At 39.2% G+C, this 22,516-nt stretch overlaps 2 protein-coding genes across 2 annotated transcripts; one reads left to right on the top strand and one right to left on the bottom strand.

Moving 5' to 3' along the window:
• The first annotated feature begins 920 nt into the window (after positions 1–920).
• On the top strand, positions 921–8,985 carry LOC126827579 (S-adenosylmethionine-dependent methyltransferase Rv2258c). Its single transcript, XM_050557065.1, has 5 exons — positions 921–1,012; positions 3,603–3,772; positions 4,773–4,966; positions 5,659–5,781; positions 6,526–8,985. The coding sequence occupies exons 2-5, from the start codon at positions 3,606–3,608 to the stop codon at positions 6,975–6,977; spliced, it is 936 nt and encodes a 311-aa protein (XP_050413022.1). The 5' UTR covers positions 921–1,012; positions 3,603–3,605; the 3' UTR covers positions 6,978–8,985.
• Positions 8,986–10,481: 1,496 nt separating this feature from the next.
• LOC126827568 (S-adenosylmethionine-dependent methyltransferase Rv2258c) lies at positions 10,482–19,535 on the bottom strand. The gene is made up of 7 exons (XM_050557051.1): positions 19,418–19,535; positions 18,318–18,589; positions 16,798–16,935; positions 14,386–14,555; positions 14,079–14,272; positions 12,986–13,108; positions 10,482–11,219 (listed from the first exon to the last, which is right to left on the bottom strand). The coding sequence occupies exons 4-7, from the start codon at positions 14,550–14,552 to the stop codon at positions 10,648–10,650; spliced, it is 1,056 nt and encodes a 351-aa protein (XP_050413008.1). The 5' UTR covers positions 14,553–14,555; positions 16,798–16,935; positions 18,318–18,589; positions 19,418–19,535; the 3' UTR covers positions 10,482–10,647.
• Positions 19,536–22,516: the final 2,981 nt, after the last annotated feature.

Raw genomic sequence — 22,516 nt, 5'->3', positions numbered from 1 at the left:
GGAAAACGCGTTTGCGGCCCGTCAAACTTTCCAAATTTTCTTCTTTTTTTTTGGAGGGGGCCCCGCTCCTTCGCCTCTCGCAGATGACCGGCACCGTCGTCTGTAACCCGAATTTTTTGGGGGGCATTTAAGATTCTGTCCCTGACGAAAAATGAGAAGCTCCAAGCCCTTTGCGGGCGTTTATCTTTCGATTGTTATACTGGAGGACCCACTGCGCCCATGGTGACAAAAAAAGCTAAGCAACTGTCAAGACTGTGTTCGAGAACTGATAAAACTCGGAAAATCGTTTCCCGTGATTTCCGGGGAATGCTCACTAGTCCGCGGGTTCACCAGTCCGCGGGTTCATTAGTCCACCGATATCTATCATTAGGGGTTAGGTTAGGGTTGGGGTTAAGGTGCACTAGTCCCCGGGTTCACTATTCCACCGCTATCTATTATTAGGGTTAGGGTTAGGGTTCGGATTAGGTGTTTTGATACCTATATTTCCTATATTTATAGTATTTCTTACAGCGTCAGACTAGCAAACCCACGGACTAGTGAACCCCTCTCGGATTTCCGAGGTCTCCGACTTTTCGGTATGGCCCCTCTTAGGACCAGATTTGAAATGAATATATTATGGACTTCCTGACAAAAGCGACAAATTTTCCTCAAATGCTATCCATAAGTTTAGCTTTCCATCTTGGATCTTCAAGATTTCTGCTATGTGAAAAAACTATGTCTGCCGAAATTTCAGCTCCCAAGCCACTTAGGATTGCAATTTTAGGTCACTCTCACTGGTAGACCATATTCCATAATGCAATAGGTGAAAATTTGCTTTTGTCCGGAACGATGCATATAAGCAGCATGACTAAGTTACCGTGTATTTAACCTGACACTTTAATTTGCATAAACTATAGTCTCTATTGACATGCGTACATCGTTATGCGTACATCGTGAAGTACATAGGACACCCTGGAAAACTGTGCGTGGTATATTATATTCACAAAGGAAGAATCGGACACAACTGACCATTGTAAGTTTAACTTTGAATTGGAGATAAGGAAAAGTGGAATGACCGCTTGATGTAGACACAATACAATCATTTATTCAGCTCAGCATATCAAATTAATCTGTGAACCAGAAAAGTGTGTCAATAGTTATTATTAGGGGCCTATTCTGGGCATTATCTGTCTCACACACATAAATGCAATTTGTATTTCAGTATACTGAGAGAGAGAGAGAGAGAGAGAGAGAGAGGAGAGAGAGAGAGAGAGAGTTTAGCGTCCACCCGACACAAACTAGGTCATTTCAGGACTAACGTATGGTTTAATTTTTTATTTCAATAATTCGCTTGCGCGTAGGGATCATTAGCAGTGGGAGGAAACAGGAGGACCTGGAGAAAACCGTCGAGGTTGGACAGGCGACTCTAATCCTTGTCACATACACCCGGGGGAATCGAAACCACGCCAGTTAACACAGTGACAGACCTAATGATACAACACGCACGCGCTAACCATTCGCCCCCCTCCACCCCCACCCCCTGCAGTATGGTAGATATTTATTTGGCACAAACATATTAAATAAAATCATAAAGTTACAAAATTATAAATTACACGCATTATATAAATAATCAAATTTCCAACGTGCTCCCTATATTTATTGTACAATTTATTTTTAGAAAAACTAATTTGGTTGCAGCCCAGTTCCCTGCTCCCCAAATCTTTAATCTGAGCGGGGGGGTGGATGGGTGCGCGCGCTGTATCATAAAGTCTGTCATTGAGTCGACTGGCGTGGTTTCGAATCCCCGGTTGTACGTGACAAGGAGTAGGGTCGCCTGTCCAACCTCGTGGGTTTTCTCCGGGTCCCCCGGTTTCCTCCCACTGCTAAAGACCCCTACGCGCAAGCGAGTTGTTGAAATAAAATGAAACCACATGTTAGTCCCGAAATGATCTAGTTTGTGTCGAGTGGACGTTAAACCCCATTTCTCTCTCTCTCTTTTAATCTGAGCATGTGTAAAGAGAGAGTAACACATACATAAGATTTATTACCAATATCATAAACAATTTTTTTTATGTATTAAGAAATCATATAGACGTCTACTTGCATAGCAAATAATAATTGCATTATGTAGTGTTCCGCTCCGACGGGCATTATTTGAGATATAGATAACTAGCTGGGACCGGTTGCTTAAAACTAAGTTATTTTAACGATTCGTAAAACTCTAACGGATCGTTATCTCGCTAACATGTTGTTTGTTAACGGTCCGTTAAATTTCTGTTGCAATATGTAACGGTAACGACCCGGTTAATTTCATTGCGGGGGGGGGGGCATTGTGAAACGACATGACGATTTACCAAATATTACTCAATACCACCCAATACAAATTAAAAATTAGGTGGTTAAGGGAGATAACTGGAATGGCGAGCCGTTTGAATTTGTCTTATTTCTTTTGGGCAATTTTTCCACGAATGTTTTAAAAATAATTGAAATATTCTGTCAGTTTTTATACTCCCACATGGAAATGTGGTGGTATACCCCCGTCGTCCACAATTGCTTTACAGTCTACATTTATCACCTGATATTTTTAAACTTGATACGTGTAGCTTACATTGGGGAGATGAAGAAGTCTATTTAATTTCAATAATTCCCGTTAATTTATTCTGGAGTTATGACCCTTGTTTCACTTTGTTGGACCGTGTGAACGCTCTAACGACAAAAGTTATAACCCGATCTGTATGGAATTTGTATGCACCATTGAAAACCGTGGCTATTGAATTTCAGAAATTTCTATTTAGTACGTCTAGAGCAGTGGTTCTCAACCTTTTTTTGCCAACAGCACACCTTGGAACACATGAAAATATAGCGGCACACCTAGCTATATATATATGAAAAATATTTGAATTTTTCAAAATAAAAACATGGCAAGTCATAGACGGCATACAACCGTAGACACAGACTAGTCATAGACACATAGAATGACTCAAAATAACTATAAAGAACTTACTTTTTTGCAGTTCTTCGAATTTCATCAATCAAATAACTGGCTTCTTTAGTCAGAAATTGTCTTAGTGTGCCGTTCAAAATTTCGCGGCACACCTAGAAAGATTTTGGGGCACACCTGTGTGCCGCGGCACACTGGTTGAGAATCACTGGTCTAGAGTTATGGCCCTTGTTTCACTTTGTTATACTTTGTGAACGCTCGAATGACAAAAGCAATCACCCGATGTGTTTTGAAGTTTATATGCATTATTAAGATTAGTGAAACGAAAAAGCCTGCTGTCAAATTTCAACAATTTCTGTAAACTACTTCCAGAGTTAAGGCCCTTGTTTCGGTTTGTAGAACATTGTGAAACCTCAAACAACGATAATTATAATCTGAACTGTATGAAATTGTCTTGTAAATGTCCACCATAACCTACAAGAGAATTAATATGCGACAACCTTTGCCCCCCCCCCCTCCCCGCCACCCAGCCACCGCCACGGACGATTTAGCTGCTATGGGCGTATTCTTCATTGCCTGGCAACCTAGTTTTTACAATGAGGTAGTATTTGTTGGTAGCATTGGGTAATCATCCCGCCCTTGTGATATAAGTTAGAATGACGCCTACGGTTTTATTTTACAGAAAATGGCAGCCAGTGAATATGCAGCTCGTTTATCAGGTTATTTAAATGGCGCTGCAGCATGTTTAGCTTTGTCTATAACACGAGAATCTGGATTATTAAAGGTTTTTATTGAGCCACATGAACCTATGACAATTCCACAGATAGCTTCTAAAACTAATCTTAAAGAACGGTAGGTCTATAATACTGTATCACAGATAGCTTCTAAAACTAACCTTAAAGAACGGTAGGTCTATCATACTGTATCACAGATAGCTTCTAAAACTAACCTTGAAGATACATTATGGGAGGTTTGATAAAGAGCTGACAGTTCTTACTATAATAGTTAAAAACTAGATAATGTAAAGGGAATTTGCTGAAAATTTCAGTCAAATCGAACGACTGTGAACCGAGTATTTAGCGATTGAATTTTCGTCCTAGCCTCGATCATCATTACTAAAGTCGGTACGATAAAAAACATGGTCTCGATTATTCATTTCATGATTAAATCATGAATGAAATTTGCGCCGATCCTAATCCAATAAATATCGCAGGCTAGCCATGACATCGAAAGTTGACTATGGTCTGGATAAGTTAATTAATGTCTAATTAATAATTTAGATAAGATTTCAGGCCTAAAGAAAGACCTGAAACAGGCAGATTTAGCTCTTGTATTATGTATGTTTAAAGAACGGGTAGGTCTATCATACCTTTGTCACAGATATTGTTTTTACTAATCGTAACGGTGGATCTATCATTACCATAAAATTGTTATAAAGTAGATGAGGGGGTGGGGGGGATCCTGGATAAACTTCACGATGTTAGGCAGATGAACACACACCTTGTCGTACACCACCTGATGAGGCTGGTTGTGTTTAAATTGTACATTACCAGGTATATAAAAAAGTAATTGGGTTGCCTAGTAACATCGAGTATAATGTTGTACGTTACCAGGTATATAAAAGAGTTATTGGGTTGCCTAGTAACATCCAGTATTATATTGTATATTACCGGTATATAAAAGAGTTATTGGGTTGCCTAGTAACATCCAGTATTATATTGTATATTACCAGGTATATAAAAGAGTTATTGGGTTGCCTAGTAACATCCAGTATTATATTGTATATTACCAGGTATATAAAAGAGTTATTGGGTTGCCTAGTAACATCCAGTATTATATTGTATATTACCAGGTATATAAAAGAGTTATTGGGTTGCCTAGTTGCATCGAGTATAATAGAAATTGATGAAGCATCAATCAAATATTTTTTACCAGATGAACTCCGATCAACTCTGGTTCGCGTGATGAATTTCCAAGCGTTGATAGATTTTGCTATACAACGTAAAGAAGATGTTAAAACCTGTCTGAAAATGGATGGACCAAAGGGTAAATACACCCGTTTTAGTTTAGTATATTATGGGAATGGAATTTAAAATCTAAATATAGATCATTTTTGGGACGTCCATGATATAGATCTTTTTTTTTTCATCCATTCGCAGCAGGAGTACGCTTTCCATGGCCCTACTGCAGCTGATTGAAACCTTAATACAATCAGCCCTCACTAGATCGAGCTTAGACAGCAACATGTAGCTTATCGGACACTGAAGGTTAAAATTCACGTTTGCGCCTTATTTAAGGAAATTAATTGGAATTGGTGCGACAGGCTCTTCATTCCAACACCAGGACATCCTGAATTGCGAGTCAACTCTATATTTACTGAGCCTCCGCGGCTACCAGGCGTGTGACCTTTAACCTTGGCTTCTTGCTAATGTCTTGCGATATGATTCCTTTGAAAGCGGACGTTAAATATTACCACGTGTCTTGCATAGCTATACCTCTGAACACCTTTGAGACTGGAGCGTTCAGCCATTTGACCAACGATTCAGAACAAAATGTGATATGGTCTTTCCAACTATCCTATGGGGCATCCAGAAAGGAACAATGCTAGGATCAATATTGGTTGTTCTTATAGAATTGACAGCAATGTCCATAGCCTGAGTCCTCAGTTTCAGTACCGACTTCCAGTATATGTTTCGTCTTCACCACCATGCTATGTTACACGGTGTTTTATATTGCAGGATATTCTGGACAATCGTTTCCCAGATTTGGAGAAATCCTCAGCAATATGTTATGTTTTGATCTAGACGCAGTTATTGAGGACGAAATCTTTTCTCGTACTCCTGAGGTTAAACAGAAATTGGGTAAGTTACTTAAATTATGACAATATAATATCCCGCACTCATGTTCGTCATGTGCCCAAGATTGGACGTCTGTTTTTAATACTAAAACAATCCATGCAAATGGTAAGATTGCAAAATCATATTCTAATATGTTAAAATACAGGAACAACCTTTGCCTTCCCCTGGATTTTGTCTCGTGATATCATCATTGTGGAAGCAGACGTTAAAAGAACAGTCGAGTCCAGTACAGTACGTTCTTGAGGTTCCAAAATCGATATGACACGATTGTTCCAATACACGTTTTGGAATTGATGTCTTAAATGTAAACGGCAAAATATTTCTGCTGAACGCATTTTAATTTTATGATCCGAACATTTTGAAATTCCATTAGGCCCTTTCTTAACTCCAGGGAAATACATGAGGTGGCTGGTTTTAACCTCGCGGAAAGACAAGACGTGGTGGGTTTTAACTCCACGGAAAGACAGGACGTGGTGGGTTTTAACTCCACGGAAAGACAAGACGTGGTGGGTTTTAACTCCACGGAAAGACAAGACGTGGTGGGTTTTAACTACACGGAAAGACAAGACGTGGTGGGTTTTAACTACACGGAAAGACTGGACGTGGTTGGTTTTAACCTCACGCAAAGACTGGACGTGGTTGGTGTTAACTTCACGCTATTTCGTAAATAAGAGGCGGCCTTTTAAATGTAGATGGGTAAAGAATTTAATAAATTGATTACTTTGTATGCTAGTTGATATTTTGCAGAGAATGGAATAGATTTTGCGGAGTTTGGTTGTGGATTGGGTCCAGTAATTCTAGAACTAGCCAGTAGATATCCTAACAGTAGATTTATAGCAAGTGATTACTCACCGCAAGCCATGGCGACCGTCGCTAAAACTATTGAAGACAAGGGTTTGAAGAACATCAAGGCCCAGCAAGCTGATCTTTATCAACTCCCGGACGAATGGGTGGGGAAGTTTGATGTGGTTTATATCCGTGATTGCTTACATGATATGGGCAGTCCATCGAAAGGTGCAAAGGGATTGGTCAAGGTTCTGAAAGATGATGGAGTCCTTTTAATTGTTGAAATAGTAATCAAGGGAGATAACCACCGTGAGAATAAGGAGGATCCCATGGCAACAAAGTGTTTCATACCCAGTACTACCGTGTGTGTTCCAGAAAGTTTAAAATTTCAAAACAGAATATTATCTCTATAAGATGCAGATCTGAAAAAAATGAAATGAAATGAAATGGGGTTTAACGTCCTACTGTTCTGCTCCTAAACTGGGCTAATGAAGACGGGCATACGCCATGCAGTGTGCTATGAGGGAAATTTTGCCCGGGCAGCGGCGCTACGGCCTACTCTTATATCGACTTCCAACTGCCAAGGGATCTTTTACGTGCACTCCAATGTGTACACGGGACCTCGGTTTTTCGTCCCACCCGAAAGACTAGACAGCTGTCCTTGTCAGGCCCTCCGTCATGCATCACTGACAAGGGGAAACAACGCCAGAAAATCTGGATGGACTTTCTCGGCCAATGCAGGGATCGAACATCCGACCTCCAGGCTACCGAGCCAGCGTCTTACCCACTTAGTCATCTGATCCCCCTGTGCAGATCTTTGTTTTTGGTCCCAAATGTTATATAAATCATTAATTAGACATTTATTTACTTAAATCAGTTCATAATCAACTCTCTAGATCATCGAATGGTTTTGATTTTCAACGGATTTAAACACGATTGACAGCTAATAATTTAATTATAAAATGGATAATCGAGATTTTGTTTATTATTGTAACAACGGTAGCAATGTTAATCAAGACTACACTGGTCTTCATACACAATAACTCTACTCATAGTGAAGTAATTTGCCTGAAATATTCACCATATTCACATTTCATTATATATTTTTAAACTATTATAAATAAAATAAAACCAAGTACGAACAATCCAAACCATAAGACAGAATTCGAAGTCCTAAAAAACGTTATAGGCAAAATAGTGTATTCAAGCAAAATAGTGTAATCGGCAAATGGACTGCTCCTCGTGTACAAAATACACGACAAACAATGGTAACAGGGGTTAGGGTACTGTCAGCTCTTTATCTAAATCTTATCTTAATTTGAATATATGCAGGCGTCGTTAAGAACATTTGAGCCTGGATCTCCACGCTCGTCCTTACTATACCAACATGCGGATAATTGTACTCTAACTTTAGCAGATTAGGGGGGTTGGACGGCCGAATGGTTAGCACGTGCGTGCTGTATCATAAGGTCTGTCATTGAGTCAACTGGCGTGTTTTCAATTCCCCGGTAGTACGTAACAAGGAGTAGGGTCGCCTGTCCAACCTCGTGGGTTTTTTTCCAGGTCTTCCGGTTTCCTCCAACTGATAAAGACACCTCAGCGCAAGCGAATTATTGAAATAAAATCAAACCATAGTAATGTGGACGTCGGGTGGACGTTAAACTCTCTCTCTCTCTCCCCTCTCTCTCTCTCTCTCTCTCTCTCTCTCTCTCAAGGTGGCCTAAATAACCCAGACAAACGGCCTTTAGACTCTTTTACCTTAAAGCGGAAATTGCAAATTTTTAAGTTATATTTTTAAAATTTATTAAAATAAAGCCTGAATATAAATGATATCCATAAACAGTCCTACCTTGTTAAAGAATAATCCTATTAATCCTATAATTCACTATTGCCAGCTGAGAAATTGGCAAAAATATCATTTTCCTCTTCATTTTCAAACGTTTGAATATCGCTACTCCATGGTGGAGAATAGAAAACAAGGGGGGTAATTGGGAGGTAATTGTGTTATTATTTCCTGTGTAAATGAATCTTAAGTGTGAGAATGACACCTATAATCGTATAATTGTGAGTTGACAACCTATTGAGCAAAAGACATAGAAATAATTACGTTTTGACTTTCTTAGAAAATTTGCAATTTCCGCTTTAAGATGTTTTGCATTAACTCTGTGTTAAGTAAAAGCCACGTTTGATACATATCTCTTCATTGTAAATTATATATTTTATATTATTTTCTTTTTTAAAAAAAGGGAAAAAAAAGGGTTTTAACTCTACTTACACAATTTTGAAATTTTTAAGCTAAAATGCAAAAGACCAAAAACAAGATTTTATATTGTAAATAAATTAATGAGTAATTAATGATTCTATCGTAATTGTAATTGTATTAATGTCTTTCTGGGAATAAATATTACTAAAAAAAACAAACCTAATCTAATACTACTTTTATTTTTCGAAAGAGCGGCGGTGGCTCAGTGAGTATGCCGCTGCCTCGCTACCGGTATTGCCCGATACAGTTCCTCGTGGTTTCCTCTTGTCGCTGGTGCACGATGGAGGGCCTGGCAAGGTACAATGTTAATTTAAATTGACCATAGTCGTGGTTACATTGTCGAAGACCGTGGATGATAATGAGTTAGGGACTAGCCTTCTTTAAACTAAAGATATAATGAGCTAACAATCTGTTATTATTCAACAGTCGGCATCTTCCTTGCTAACGATATATATGATATGTTCAAACCCAACCAGTCCCACTTATAATTTTCGCTGAAATCAGCTGACAGGCTTCATTTTAATCCGTCTGAATCCACATCGGGAGATTTTCAATTTGATTAAAATACAGATATATATTTCGTTTCGTTTTATTATACCCTACAGTATAAAAAATAAGTAAACAAAATTTTGAACTATAAGAAACGATACGAAATAGGATCTGTGTTTTAATCAGATTGGGTGATTTTATATTTTGTACGTTTAATATTTTTATGTTATTGAATAAACAGAGTCGGTGAATTTTAGCATGGGGGAGAGAGAAGGGGAAGGTAAATGGGGGACCCGGGGACAACCCACGAGGTTCAGCCGTGACAAATTACACATTGTGCGAGTTATAAAGATCAATGACTTTAAAATACAGAAAGATATAAAAAAAATGACTACAATAAATTTGTTACACTGTGATTCTTAGATACACTTCCTCGGACTTTTACGACATGATTTCCCCAATGTTAGTGATGCAGGGCCAAGAGTCTGGCACTGACTGGTGTCTAGTTGTTCGGATAGAAGGACAAACCGAAGTCCCGTGTACACATTTGCTTTGCACGTAAAAGAACCCTTGACAGTTGAAAGTCGATATAAGAGTAGGCGCCGATATCCCTGAAAACGTTCCCTCATATAGCACACTGTATGACGTATGCTCGTCATCATTATCCCAGTCGGTGCAGAAAAGTAGGACGTTTCTTTTCATTTCTTGTTGTTAGATGCCGTTTCTAGCCCGAGTATTGTCGGACTACAACAAGGGCGAATTTTTATACTATCAGGTTATCGAGTCTCAGGATATACTGTTCTGTTTAGTGTATTAGGGAGAGAGAGAGAGAATTGGGGTTTAACGTCCACTCGACACAAACTAGGTCATTTCGGGACTAACATATGGTTTAATTTTATTTCAATAATTCGCTTGCGCGTAGGGGTCTTTAGCAGTGGGGGGAAACCGGAGGACCCTTAGAAAACCCACGAGGTTGGACAGGCGACCCTACTCCTTGCCACATACAACCGGTGATTCGAAACCACGCCAGTTGAATCAATGACAGACTTTATGGTACAGCGCGCACGTGATAACCATTCAGCCCCCCCCCCCTTAGTGTATTAGGGCCATTACCTACAAATGATCGACGTGTGATGTTAATGGATAATATATGGCTATACAAATATAGATGATTGGAATGTAATTAAATAAGACAGTTGAAATCGTGCATATTGGAGGTCAATCTCGATTGTAAATAAGATTTTGGGTTAATCAAGCGTCCTGGTAATTTACTGGGTCGGTGACATAAAAAGTCTGGTTCTACAAATTCATCAATACTTCTTTTGGGACCATCATTTGCGACAGACGAACTTACAAGAATTCGGAACAGCTCCAAGTTCGTACGCCCGAATATTGTAAACTGGTATTCCGGATTGGTAAATAACGTTTTTCAGAGACTTCATCCCTGAAGTGCTACCAAGTCCAATACCCCCTTTCTGGCACAAACTTTCAGGAACACACACCGATGCACTCAACATAAAGTGTAGCGGTGCATGAGGGTCTTCCTTGTTTTCACGGTGGTTATCTCCCTTGAGAAATAGTTCTACCACGAGCATAACACCGCCATCTTTCAGTTCTTTTACTATCTCTATGGCAGTTCTAATCGGCTGGCCTAGATCATGCAGCGTATACCGTATATAAGCCACATCAAACCTTCCCGCCCATTTGTTCGGAAGATGATGAAGGTCGACTTTCTTGGCCTTGATGTTTTTCAGGCCCTTCTGTTTTATAGTTTTAGCGACGTTTGAAATAACTTTTGCTGAGTAATCACATGCAATAAATCTACTGTTAGGATATCTACTGGCTAGTTCTATAATTATTGATCCCAATCCACAACCAATCTCCAAAACATTTATTCCACGCTCTGAAAAATACAACGATAGTTAAATTCATTTTCATAAAATATACTGTGCTATTTCTTATTTGGACATATCACACGGCTGCGTCCATTTCGTACTATGGTCAAATTATCTGCGCTGTATCATAAGATCTGTCATTGAGTCAACTGGCGTGATTTAGATTCCCTGGATGTACGTGACAAGGAGTAGGGTCGCCTTTCCATCCTTGTGGGTTTTCGCCGGGTGCTCCGGTTTCCTCCCACTGCTAAAGACCCCTACGCGCAAGCGAATTATTGAAATAAAATAGAACCATATGTTAGTCCCGAAATGACCTAGTTTGTGTCGAGTGGACGTTAAACCCCATTTCTCTCTCTATCTGCATTGGAATGGTTTTTAGTTCTGACTATCGTTGACTGACTTTACATTAACGTTCCAATCAATCCCGTGAAAAACATTGGAGTTGTCTACAGGCTTGGTAGACTGAAGCCTAGGAGTTCGATATCAAGGATGCTCTGACCAATGACTACACGCACTGTAGCAATCTGTTTCACAGAGAATTACGAGTCTAGTGATATATCTCTGTCAAAGATGACTGCCTTAACACGTGCTGTCACAGCACGCGGCGTCAATCATTGGCTGAATGGCGCGTGCATTGTTTACATAAGACGTTACTGCTTCGGAGAGAATGCTGCATTTTAGTCATTTTAATACCCATTTACACTAAATAGGAAATACTTTTTACCTACAAATACGTCAAACGCCTTTATTTATTTTTCCAATACATAAAAAAATGTTTTAGAATTTAATTTGTCGCAGGAAAAAAGTTAATATTTCTGGCTCATTAAGCCGCATCGACGTCATCCTTATCAGTGATTGTAGCGGCCTAGCAAATATTCACTGCGGATCAGTGTGGCACTGTAGTCGTAAACATCCGGTATCATCCTCAGTTTCGCTCAGTTGGGTTTATGAAATGAAATGAAATGAAATGGGTTTTAACGTCCTACTGTTCTGCTCCTAAACTGGGCTAATGAAGACGGGCATACGCCATACAGTGTGCTATGAGGGAAATTTTGCCCGGGCAGCGGCACTACGGCCTACTCTTATATCGAATTCCAACTCCCAAGGGATCTTTTACGTGCACGCCAATGTGTACACGGGACCTCGGTTTTTCGTCCCATCCGAACGACTAGACAGCTGTCCTTGTCAGGCCCTACATCCTGCATCACTGACAAGGGGGAAGTTGGGTTTATAACGCACTCTAGTCATGAAGTGGGGAATGTGAGGGGAATACGCTGGTGTTCTTTTCCATCATATGCTAGGTTTCCACTATCACGATTCGTGCTACGATTGAAATCGTGGTTTTAATCGTGGATTGAACGTGGCGATCCTATCAGGTCTTATCATATATTGAGGCCAGTCGTAGCAATCGCGTTATTCGTATCGAAACGTATCCAAACGTATCTGCACATAACAGATCGTGAACTCAATAGGGACAATCCTATCGTGACGCATCGCGTGGCAGTGGGAACCTAGAATTATGTTAGTTTCCCACTATCCCATAAATGCTTTATCTATCCAGCCATGCTAGATTCCCAATAGCGCGAATCGTGATAGTGGGAACCTACAATTATTTGATTGGCTATCCTATCGTGGTATTCTACCGTCGTCACAGACCCAGGACGAGTTTTACATATTATTCTAGGTTAATGGTGTGACCAATTAATCGAGTAAACAGAACGAAATTAGTTTTAATTGGATTCATTTAATCCGATCTACTTTCATTTTAACTGACCTAATTTTCTTTCTATATCCGGTGTATGGTTAAAGAATTCCTCTTGGATCACAATATCCATATCTGTACATCGGAATTTCTTTTGTAGTTCGGCGTAGCCAGGTTTCGTCTGTGCGATAAACCCTGAAATATACAACAACACCTGTATTGGTTTAATGGCCTTAAACATTTTAAGATTTTTATTATGCAAGAGGTAAATCTGCCTATTGCAGGTCTTTCTTTAGGCCTGAAATGTTATATTAACTATTAATTAGACATTTTTTAACATGAAAAGATCTTAATCAACACTCGATGTCATCTTACGTGTCGGATTGTCACTGGATTTGAACCCGATCTGCTGCTCAATGCTCATTGATGATTACATCAAAAATTGGATAATTGAGACTATGATTTTTATCGTACCGACTTTAGTAATGATGACCGAGGCTAGGCCGAAAAATCAATCCCGGTTCAGAGTCGAGCAATTTGATTGAAATTTTCAGCATATTCCCTTTACATTATCTAGTTTTTAACTATTATAGTGAGAACTGCCAGATCTTTATCTGATCTTCCATAATGTATCTTTAACTAAAGTAAGCCAGTCTACATTTATCTGATCTTCCATAATGTATCTTTAACTAAAGTAAGCCAGTCTACATTTATCTGATCTTCCATAATGTATCTTTATATAACTAAAGTAAGCCAGTCTACATTTATCTGATCTTCCATAATGTATCTTTAAAGTCTATGGACGGCATTGGTTTGATTGTTAATCTGTTGCAAACTAGAATATTGTTAAAGTTGGACATCATTCTAACAATTACCACCGTATTATGCACCAGATGCACCAGGAACTGGCTATGACGTCATCGCAGCCATCTTGGAATTTCGGCGTCATATCACAAATTTTCAAAATATTTCTCGCGCCCCGCCCGTGTTCCGGTGCCACCCATGTCGCTATCCGGGATTCCTTTTTTTTTTGCTATACTTGTGTATTTATTTAAACCACTTAGCTACTGACTAGTAGATATTGGTTTTAAGCTGTCATTCGTGGTTGATGTCATACACGAGGTGGGCTAGGTAACATTACCCGATTAGGCCTATGCTTACTTACCATTTGGTCCACCAGTCGCTAAACAGGCTTTAACGTCTTCTTTACGTGCTGATGCGTAGTCCAATAATTCTAGATGTTCCAGTTTACCACCCAGAGTTGATCTGAGTTCATCTGGTACAAAATATTTGACTGATGCTTCATCAACTTCTATTATACTTGATGTTACTAGGCAACCCAATAACTCTTTTATATACCTTGTAATATACAATATAATACTCGATGTTACTAGGCAACCCAACAACTCTTTACCTACCGTTCTTTAAGGTTAGTTTTAGAAGCTACCTGTGATACAGTATGATAGACTCACCGTTCTTTAAGATTAGTTCTAGAAGCTATCTGTGGAATTGTCATAGGTTGATGTGGCTCCATAAAAACTTTTAATAATCCAGATTCTCGTGTTATAGACAAAGCTAAACACGCTGCAGCTCCGTTTAAACAACCTGACAAACGAGCTTCATATTCACTGGCTGCCATTTTCTATAAAATAAAATCCATTATTTAAATGTAGTTGGTATTGAGAGAGAGAGAGAGAGAGAGCGACTAGGTCATTTCGGGACTAACATATGGTTCAATCTTTTTTCAATAATTCGCTTGCGCGTAGGGGTCTTTAGCAGTGGGAGGAAACCGGAGGACCCGGAGAAAACCCACGAGGTTGGACACGCGACCCTAGTCCTTGTCACGTACAACCGGGGAATCGAAACCCCCGAGCTTTAAAGGCTCAATACCACTCTTGTTGTAACTGAATAATATGTCCCTATCTTTATTCTGGTCAACAAATTGTACTTTTTTAGAATATTTCAATTAATTGATGATACAAATTTCATCTTAACACACCTTATTTAAAAAATTTGAAAAATTCAACATAATGGTTTGAAACGTCTAACGTAAACCTTTTCAAATGAAACATCGATTTAAAAATATTTTCGAACCCTCTGGACAAGTAAAATAGAATGTAATGGATAATTTACACAACAGGTAGGACACTTAAACATCTAGTACTTAGATAGAGATATTATTTTTTTTCTGGAGCTTTCAATCCAGCAAGAGTGTTATTGTCCCTTTAAAAGAGTAAACTAATCAATATGTAGTTTGTCTTGTTTATGACCCACAATTTTTATATAATCAACAACTGCATTATAGGCTACGAATGACTGAAATTGAATTATATTTAAGGAGAGTTCCGTTTTGCCTACACAGCCGAGATAAAAGAAATCTGTTTATCGGTGTAAACACTGTTATGTATAGATATGTTGTGAATAGTACGTGAATAGCACAAAATACCAGACATAATATACTAAATATATATTATAATAAAAATATTAATAATGCACTTTTAAAGCCGGGGTTTGATGGTCGAATGGTTAGCACGTGCGCACTGTATCATTAGGTCTGCCATTGAGTCAACTGGCGTGGTTTCGATTCCCCGGTTGTTCGTGACAAGGAGTAGGGTGGACTCTCCAACATCGTGGGTTTTCTCCGGGTCCTCCCACTGCTAAAGACCCCTACGCGCGAGCGAATTATTAGAATGAAATTGAACAATGTGTTAGTTCCGAAATGACCTAGTTTGTGTCGAGTGGACGTTAAGCCCCATTTTATCGTACCGACTTTAATACTGATGACCGAGGCTAGGCCCCAAATTCAATCGCTTAATTCTCGGTTCAGAGTGGATCAATTTAACTGAAATTTTCAGCAAATTTCCTTCACATTATCCAGTTTTTAACTATTATAGTGAGAACTGCCAACTCGTTAACTAACTAAACTTAAGACATTGCGTAATATATTGTAACAACAAGATAGACTAATGATTTTCTATATTCTTTCGACACACGAATTTATATTGAATGGGTAAATTTTCTAACTAATATATTTCTATATGTAGACATTTTATCTTAAATGATTTAGGTCAACTTCAACTAAATTAAGGGGAGTTGTATGGCCGAATGGTTAGCGCGTTGTATCAGAAGGTCGTATATTGGCGTCGGGGGGGGGGGGGGCTGAATGGCTAGCGTGCGCGCGCTGTATCATAAAGTCTGTCATTGAGTCGACTGGCGTGGTTTCGAATCCCCGGTTGTACGTGACAAGGAGTAGGGTCGCCTGTCCAGCCTCGTGGGTTTTCTCCGGGTCCTCCGGTTTCTTCCCACTGCTAAAGACCCCTATGCGCAAGCGAATTGTTAAAATGAAATTAAACCATACGTTAGTCCCGAAATGACCTAGTTTGTGTCGAGTGGACGTTAAACCCCATTTCTCTCTCTTTTTCTCAACTGGCGTGGTTTCGATTCCCCGGTTGTACGTGACAAGAAATAGGTTTTCTCAGGGTCCGTCGGTGTCCTCCTGCTGCTAAAGACCCCTTCGCGCAAGCGAATTATTGAAATAAGATTGAACCATATGTTAGTCTCGAAATGACCTAGTCTCTCTCTCTCTCTCTCTCTCTCTCTCTCTCTCTCTCTCTCTCTCCCCGTTGCTGATTGTCAATACCAACTACATTTAAATAATGACCCCTACGCGCAAGCGAATTACATGTATTAGAATAAAATTGAACCATGTGTTAGTTCCGAAATGACCTAGTTCGTGTCGAGTGGACGTTAAACCCTCTCTCTCTCTCTCTCTCTCTCTCTCTCTCTCTCTCTCTCTCTCTCACTTTTAAAGCGCTAAGATCCTTACACTAAGTATATGACTATAGCGCTACAAAAGTTATAGACGAAAATACCCAAAGACTCACCTGATAATCGTCGTAAATCCAATGGCTCTTAATGTTCTGTTTAGTGGGTGTCTCTAGAACTTCACACGAAACAGCAAAACAGGTCTTCTGACTGCGTATATAAAGGTCTTTGTATGAATGAGATGTGACGCGGATCTGCTGAAAGAAGTTGACCGAAATAAACGCGGTTATAAACTTCAATGACTAAAGTGTTTACCTTTTTAAAAAGTACGGCTCAGTGACCCAACAATAAGTCAACCAATTCTCTCTAATTATTACCCACACTGATCAGGCCGCTACAATCACTGATAAGGATGACATCGACGCGACTTTATGATTCCCAAATTAACTTTTTTCTTCCGTCAAATTAAATTCTAAAACATTTTTTTCATTTATTAGAAAAATAAATACAGACGTTTGAATTATTTGTAGGTAAAAATCATTTCCTATTTAGTGTAAATGGGTATTAAAATAAGTAAAATTCACCAATTAGCCCGAATCAGTAACGTCTTATGTAAACAATGCACGCGCTATTGAGCCAATGATTGACGCCGCGTGATGTGACGTCATGTGTCGAAACAGTCATCTGTTACAGATATATTAGAAGATCTCTGTGAAACAGATTAATTATTACCAGTTACACAATCGAGTCTTCGGAGTTTATTTTTTAAAAATGGTAGTCTCGATTATCTAACACTATCCGGTGGTGTAACGCAATTAGTTCATTGATAGGTGAGGGCGGGATGGCCGAATGGTTAGCACGTGCGCGCTGAATCATAAGGTCTGTCATTGAGTCAGCTGGCGTGGTTTCGATTCCCCCTCTCTCTCTCTCTCTCTCTTCTTTCTCTCTCTCTCTCTCTCTCTCTCATGTAAATAATACAATACCAGTACTGTACATACTACCAGGCAAAGTCTAGAGGTCAACACAGTTGTCTCCCCGTGGAATCAGGCGACTGGGGGCAGACCACAATTAAATTTCACCATCTCGGTACCCACAAATTGTAGTTTGTCTATTTATAGCAATTCTCTCTCTGTCTTTTTCCCCCTTTTGTATGTCCATTTTTGTTGACTTTATGGTCTAGAATGGACGAAGAGGGTTTGAATTAACATTTTCTGCCAGGTTTTGGTAAATATTCATGATTTTGAGGCGGAAGGATAACAGAATTATCAGGTTGGTTACGGTGATATGTACGGCAATTAGTTACATGTTTTAGTATGCTTCTTCAAGTTTGTGTATCTCAAAATTTTGGTGTCAACCTCATACAAATTTTAGTACAAAGACATGACCATTTGTTCCTCTGTCTGTAGTGAAAGGCATTCAGCCCAACGAATATTTGGAGAAAAGTTGGAGGTGGCAAAGAGGCCAGAATTAACATTGAAGTCAATGGGGAAATTAATGGTGGTCTGCCTCCGACTGTACTCGCATCCTGTCAGCATATCTTCTTCCCTCCCTTGCTATCACCTGTTATCATTTTAATCAAACTCATTAAAACACAAACCCTATTTCGTTTCGTTTTTTATAGTTCAAAATTTCGTTTTACTTGTGTTTACTACACTAGGATCTGGAAGAGTTGTTGTATCCGCGTTCTAGGTGATGTTAGGGGTAAGCCAATGAAACGGTCTGTTACGGAAAGTTTTTGGCGTGAAGTGCACGGAATTGTGGGTATCTCACTAGAAACATAAAATTTGGTTAATCAAACGTCTGACGTCATAGGGTCAAAAGCCGCTCGTATGACCCCCTGATGCGACCTCCCGCTACAACTGGTCAGATCTTCATGTAGTAGAGGCAAGCATGTACCATATCGTTTCATATCTGAGAAAATAAAAGAGGAAGACACAAGTGTTTCTTGAATTTTCAATATTTGTATTGATAAAGAAGCTGTTTCAGACGTGTTGTCTACCCCAGAATTTGATTATCTACCTTATACAAATATAGGGGGCACGGTGGCTCAAAGAGTAAGACGTTGACTCGCTAACCTGGGGGTCTCGAGTTCGATCCCTGCATTAGCCGAGGGTCTGGCACGGGACAGCGTATAGCCGTTAGGGTGGGACAAAAATCAAGCTTAACGTTATTTTTAAAAGAAAGTTTCTATATTTACAAGAGTCTGTGATTACATTATTATGATATGTTTCATTTGTACATTAGGTTTTTGCAGAACGAAGGGGGTCGGCGCTCGCTTAATCATGTTTGAAATTATAACGATTTGAATGGCGTATGGCACATGGCACAAATGTTTTGAACCTTAAAATAGAATAAAGGTGGTCTAAAAGCACATATTAATGTCATATGAATATATATAAAGTGATTTACATTCATTTTGTTTTTATTGCCATTGCTAATGAATTAAATTCGGTTAAATATGTGAAACAGGCATAGCATTTAAAAAAAAAAGAATTTGTTTTAAATTTTCACGCTAATCAATTATTATATAATTTGTTGGGGGGGGGGGGGTCATTTTTACCCAATTTTCCCCCAAGTGATTTTTGATAAACCGCTCCCACCCCCCACCCGTTAAATAACCAGTGTAATTTAGGATATTAGGTTTTTAACGTCATCATATAAAATCGATGACCTGAACCCCCCCCCCCAAAAAAAAAAAAAAACTCGCGCATACTAGGCTTAATCTACGTCATAATTTACCTTTACATGGAGGTGCATACCCTTGTGTTATCATCCAAATCGCTGTCTGTAATAGATTAGTACAATTTATTCTATTACCTGAACATGTATACAGCATAAAACATGTGTATCACTTGACAGAACATGAATAGAGTGATTATTATTCAGGTATAGCATAGACTTAAATAGTCTATAAACTAACAAGAGTGGTATTATAAAGACATATTATGTTTATGTAAACTGGGGTGAGTATGATGTGACTTCTCAGTTCGGCAAGATATAATGTTACATTCTTTTTTAAAACTCGTTCTATGTTAATACATTTTGAGAGATGGACCCGAATATTAAGATTGAGATTGTACCTATAGAAATACACTGATTGCGTCACTGATCATTAACGAAGGTGGCTTGCGCTATAAAAAGGTGGTATACACACAATTAAAATGCGACATGTACTTGTAGAAGGTAACGTGTACTTGTAACATGGATGGGAAATCTTCCTTTGTTCTTTTCGTTGAATAAGCAGATGGTTTTCCCTCTAGTAGATTGGGGGGAGCTTAACCGTGCAATAACTAGACATGTTCAATGTTATTGCACACTTTTGCTGGTTTACACTAGTTTTAGTAGAAATCATATAGAGAAGTGGGGTGGGTTTGCTGTGCAATAACAATAAGCATGTAGGTGATAATTTAACAAACTTAAAATTCATATTAATAATTTCATGAATTACATGTTGCAAAGGCATAGGGGCAGACTAAGAGACAGAGTCTTGCCACACAACAGCCCCCCCCCCCCCCACTTTAGGGGACGGAATGTCCTCTTCCCCCCCACCCCATGACGCGAGAAGTGTTTGGATAAACTGATTGTAATAGGTGAATTCTGGAATATATACTGATCTTTGATCTTATGCACAAATTTAGCGTGTGGCAATCTTACCAATTCTTACAAATTCTTGTAAATGATGCAAATTCATGACTGAAAAGGGCCCCCAAACGTCTTTACTTAGGGGACCCCGACGCTACCATACTTACATACTTCTTTTCAGGATATCTTACAGCATATCAAATAGGTCACATTTAGTGGCGGGCGTACAGGATTTCCTTTGGGCGTGGCTTGAGGGAGGGGCCGGGGATCGAGGGTCCTCCTCCGAGAAATTTTTGAAATATCGGAGTGTAACTTTCAACAATTTCATCAGCTACATCACCCCAACCAACACAAAGCTCAAATTTATAGAAACAGAAATAATAATAAGTGGATTCGATAGTGTTATTTAGCCGGGGGTGGAGTGGCGGGAGGGGGAGGGGGGTAGAGTCCCCGTCTGGATTCACCACTGGTCACGTTATAAGTTGGTTGGAATGTTCTTGGTTATTAATTAGCTCAGTCGAAGCAGATCAATAGGCCGTTAAACCCCATTTTATTTCATTTCATTTCTTGGTTGTTATTTAAAGGAGCTAGATCGCTAATATTTGGGATCTAGAAATTGAAACAAATGGGCCGCAACGCATATAATAAAGTACGTGTTTTGAATGTATATAAACTGATTTACATTCAATTGTTTCCGTTTTTACTCTAATTTCAAATCAGTTATGTTCGGCGAAATACGTCAGAAATCTCAATCGAATGACCATCTCTAGCGTCTGGTTATCCCAGTCTATACCGATAGTATTTATCTCCAGATAAGAATATGGGTCACCGTTTGACATGACTTTTGGAATATGTCTAGCCTCGTTCTTCGAGTCCCTTGTTACACATGGCGCTGAAACGCATTATGGTACACGATTCGTGTACCAATAGTAAAATGTTTATTTTGTCTTAAACATTGGATATCAGAAGCCAATCTTTTCCCGGTAAGATCACAACATCAATGTTGTTTTAAATTGACAAATAATTCATGTTTTCAATGTCGAAGACTTTGGATGACACTGAATTAGAAACTTAGCTACTTTAAGTAGAGAGCGTTTAATGAATGGTTGCATTCACCATCGTCACATTATAGATTGGTGGGAGTTCTTCTGGTTAATATTTAAGTAAACATTTTTTAATCGATGGTTGGATGAGTTTTAATATTGCGTATAAATGATCAACACCTTTATAATGTTATGTACCTATTTGCGACAGGTACATACATTGATAGCTTCACTAATCATGATAACCATCTACAATTATATTTATCACACTACAAGTATTAATATACGGACAGACATTACAATAAAAGAATGTACTTGTACTGGAAATTGGGACATATTATTGGACAAATGGTGAGATCGATAGAAGGTGAATAAACTTCGTATCAGATATAATATCTAGGGGAGTGACCGGTCTCACGGTTTCGTTTAGTTTCTTAAATAAAAACTACAACAACAAGAAAGAAGTGAAATGGGGTTCAATGTCCTACCCTTCTACACCAATCGGCCCTACCTTTCTGTACCAACCGGTCATACGTTTCTGTATCAACTGGTCCTACCTTTCTGTATCAATCGGCCCCACATTTCTGCATCAACCGGCCCTACCTTTCTGTACCAACTGGTCATACCTTTCTGTATCAATCGGCCCCACCTTTCTGCATCAACCGGCCCTACCTTTCTGTACCAACGAACGGGGGCATACGCCATGCATCGTGTTAAGAGGGAAATATTTAATTTAACCTAGTCTCTGTTGAATTTGCCGGTTGTACGTGACAAGGAGTAGGGTCGCCTGTCCAACATCGTGGGTTATCTCCGGGTCCTCCGGTTTCCTCCCACTGCTAAACCTCCCTACGCACGAGCGAATTATAGAAATAAAATTAAACCATGTGTTTCACCGAAATGACCTAGTTTGTATCGAGTGAACGTTATACTCTCTCTCTCTCTCTCTCTCTCTCTGTGTTGAATTTGAACTGGCAATGGTTGTTTACGTACACGTTAACAAGACTGTTTCCACCATAAAAATACGAACTATATATGATGATGAAATAATTTCAGGATTTCCCAGTTTACACGCGCTTGTGTGCTAATTGCATCTGAACACCAAATAGATTCTTGGAATGGGTTATGTTCAGGTATGGGATGCTGTCATTTTAATTGATAGGGTGAAATATTTCAGAAAGTAATCGGTATTCCTATGGGCACCTTTTATGCTACG

Source organism: Patella vulgata, chromosome 7, assembly GCF_932274485.2.
Source record: "Patella vulgata chromosome 7, xgPatVulg1.2, whole genome shotgun sequence".
NCBI lineage: Eukaryota > Metazoa > Mollusca > Gastropoda > Patellidae > Patella > Patella vulgata.
This window is presented reverse-complemented; position numbering and strand designations above follow the sequence as displayed.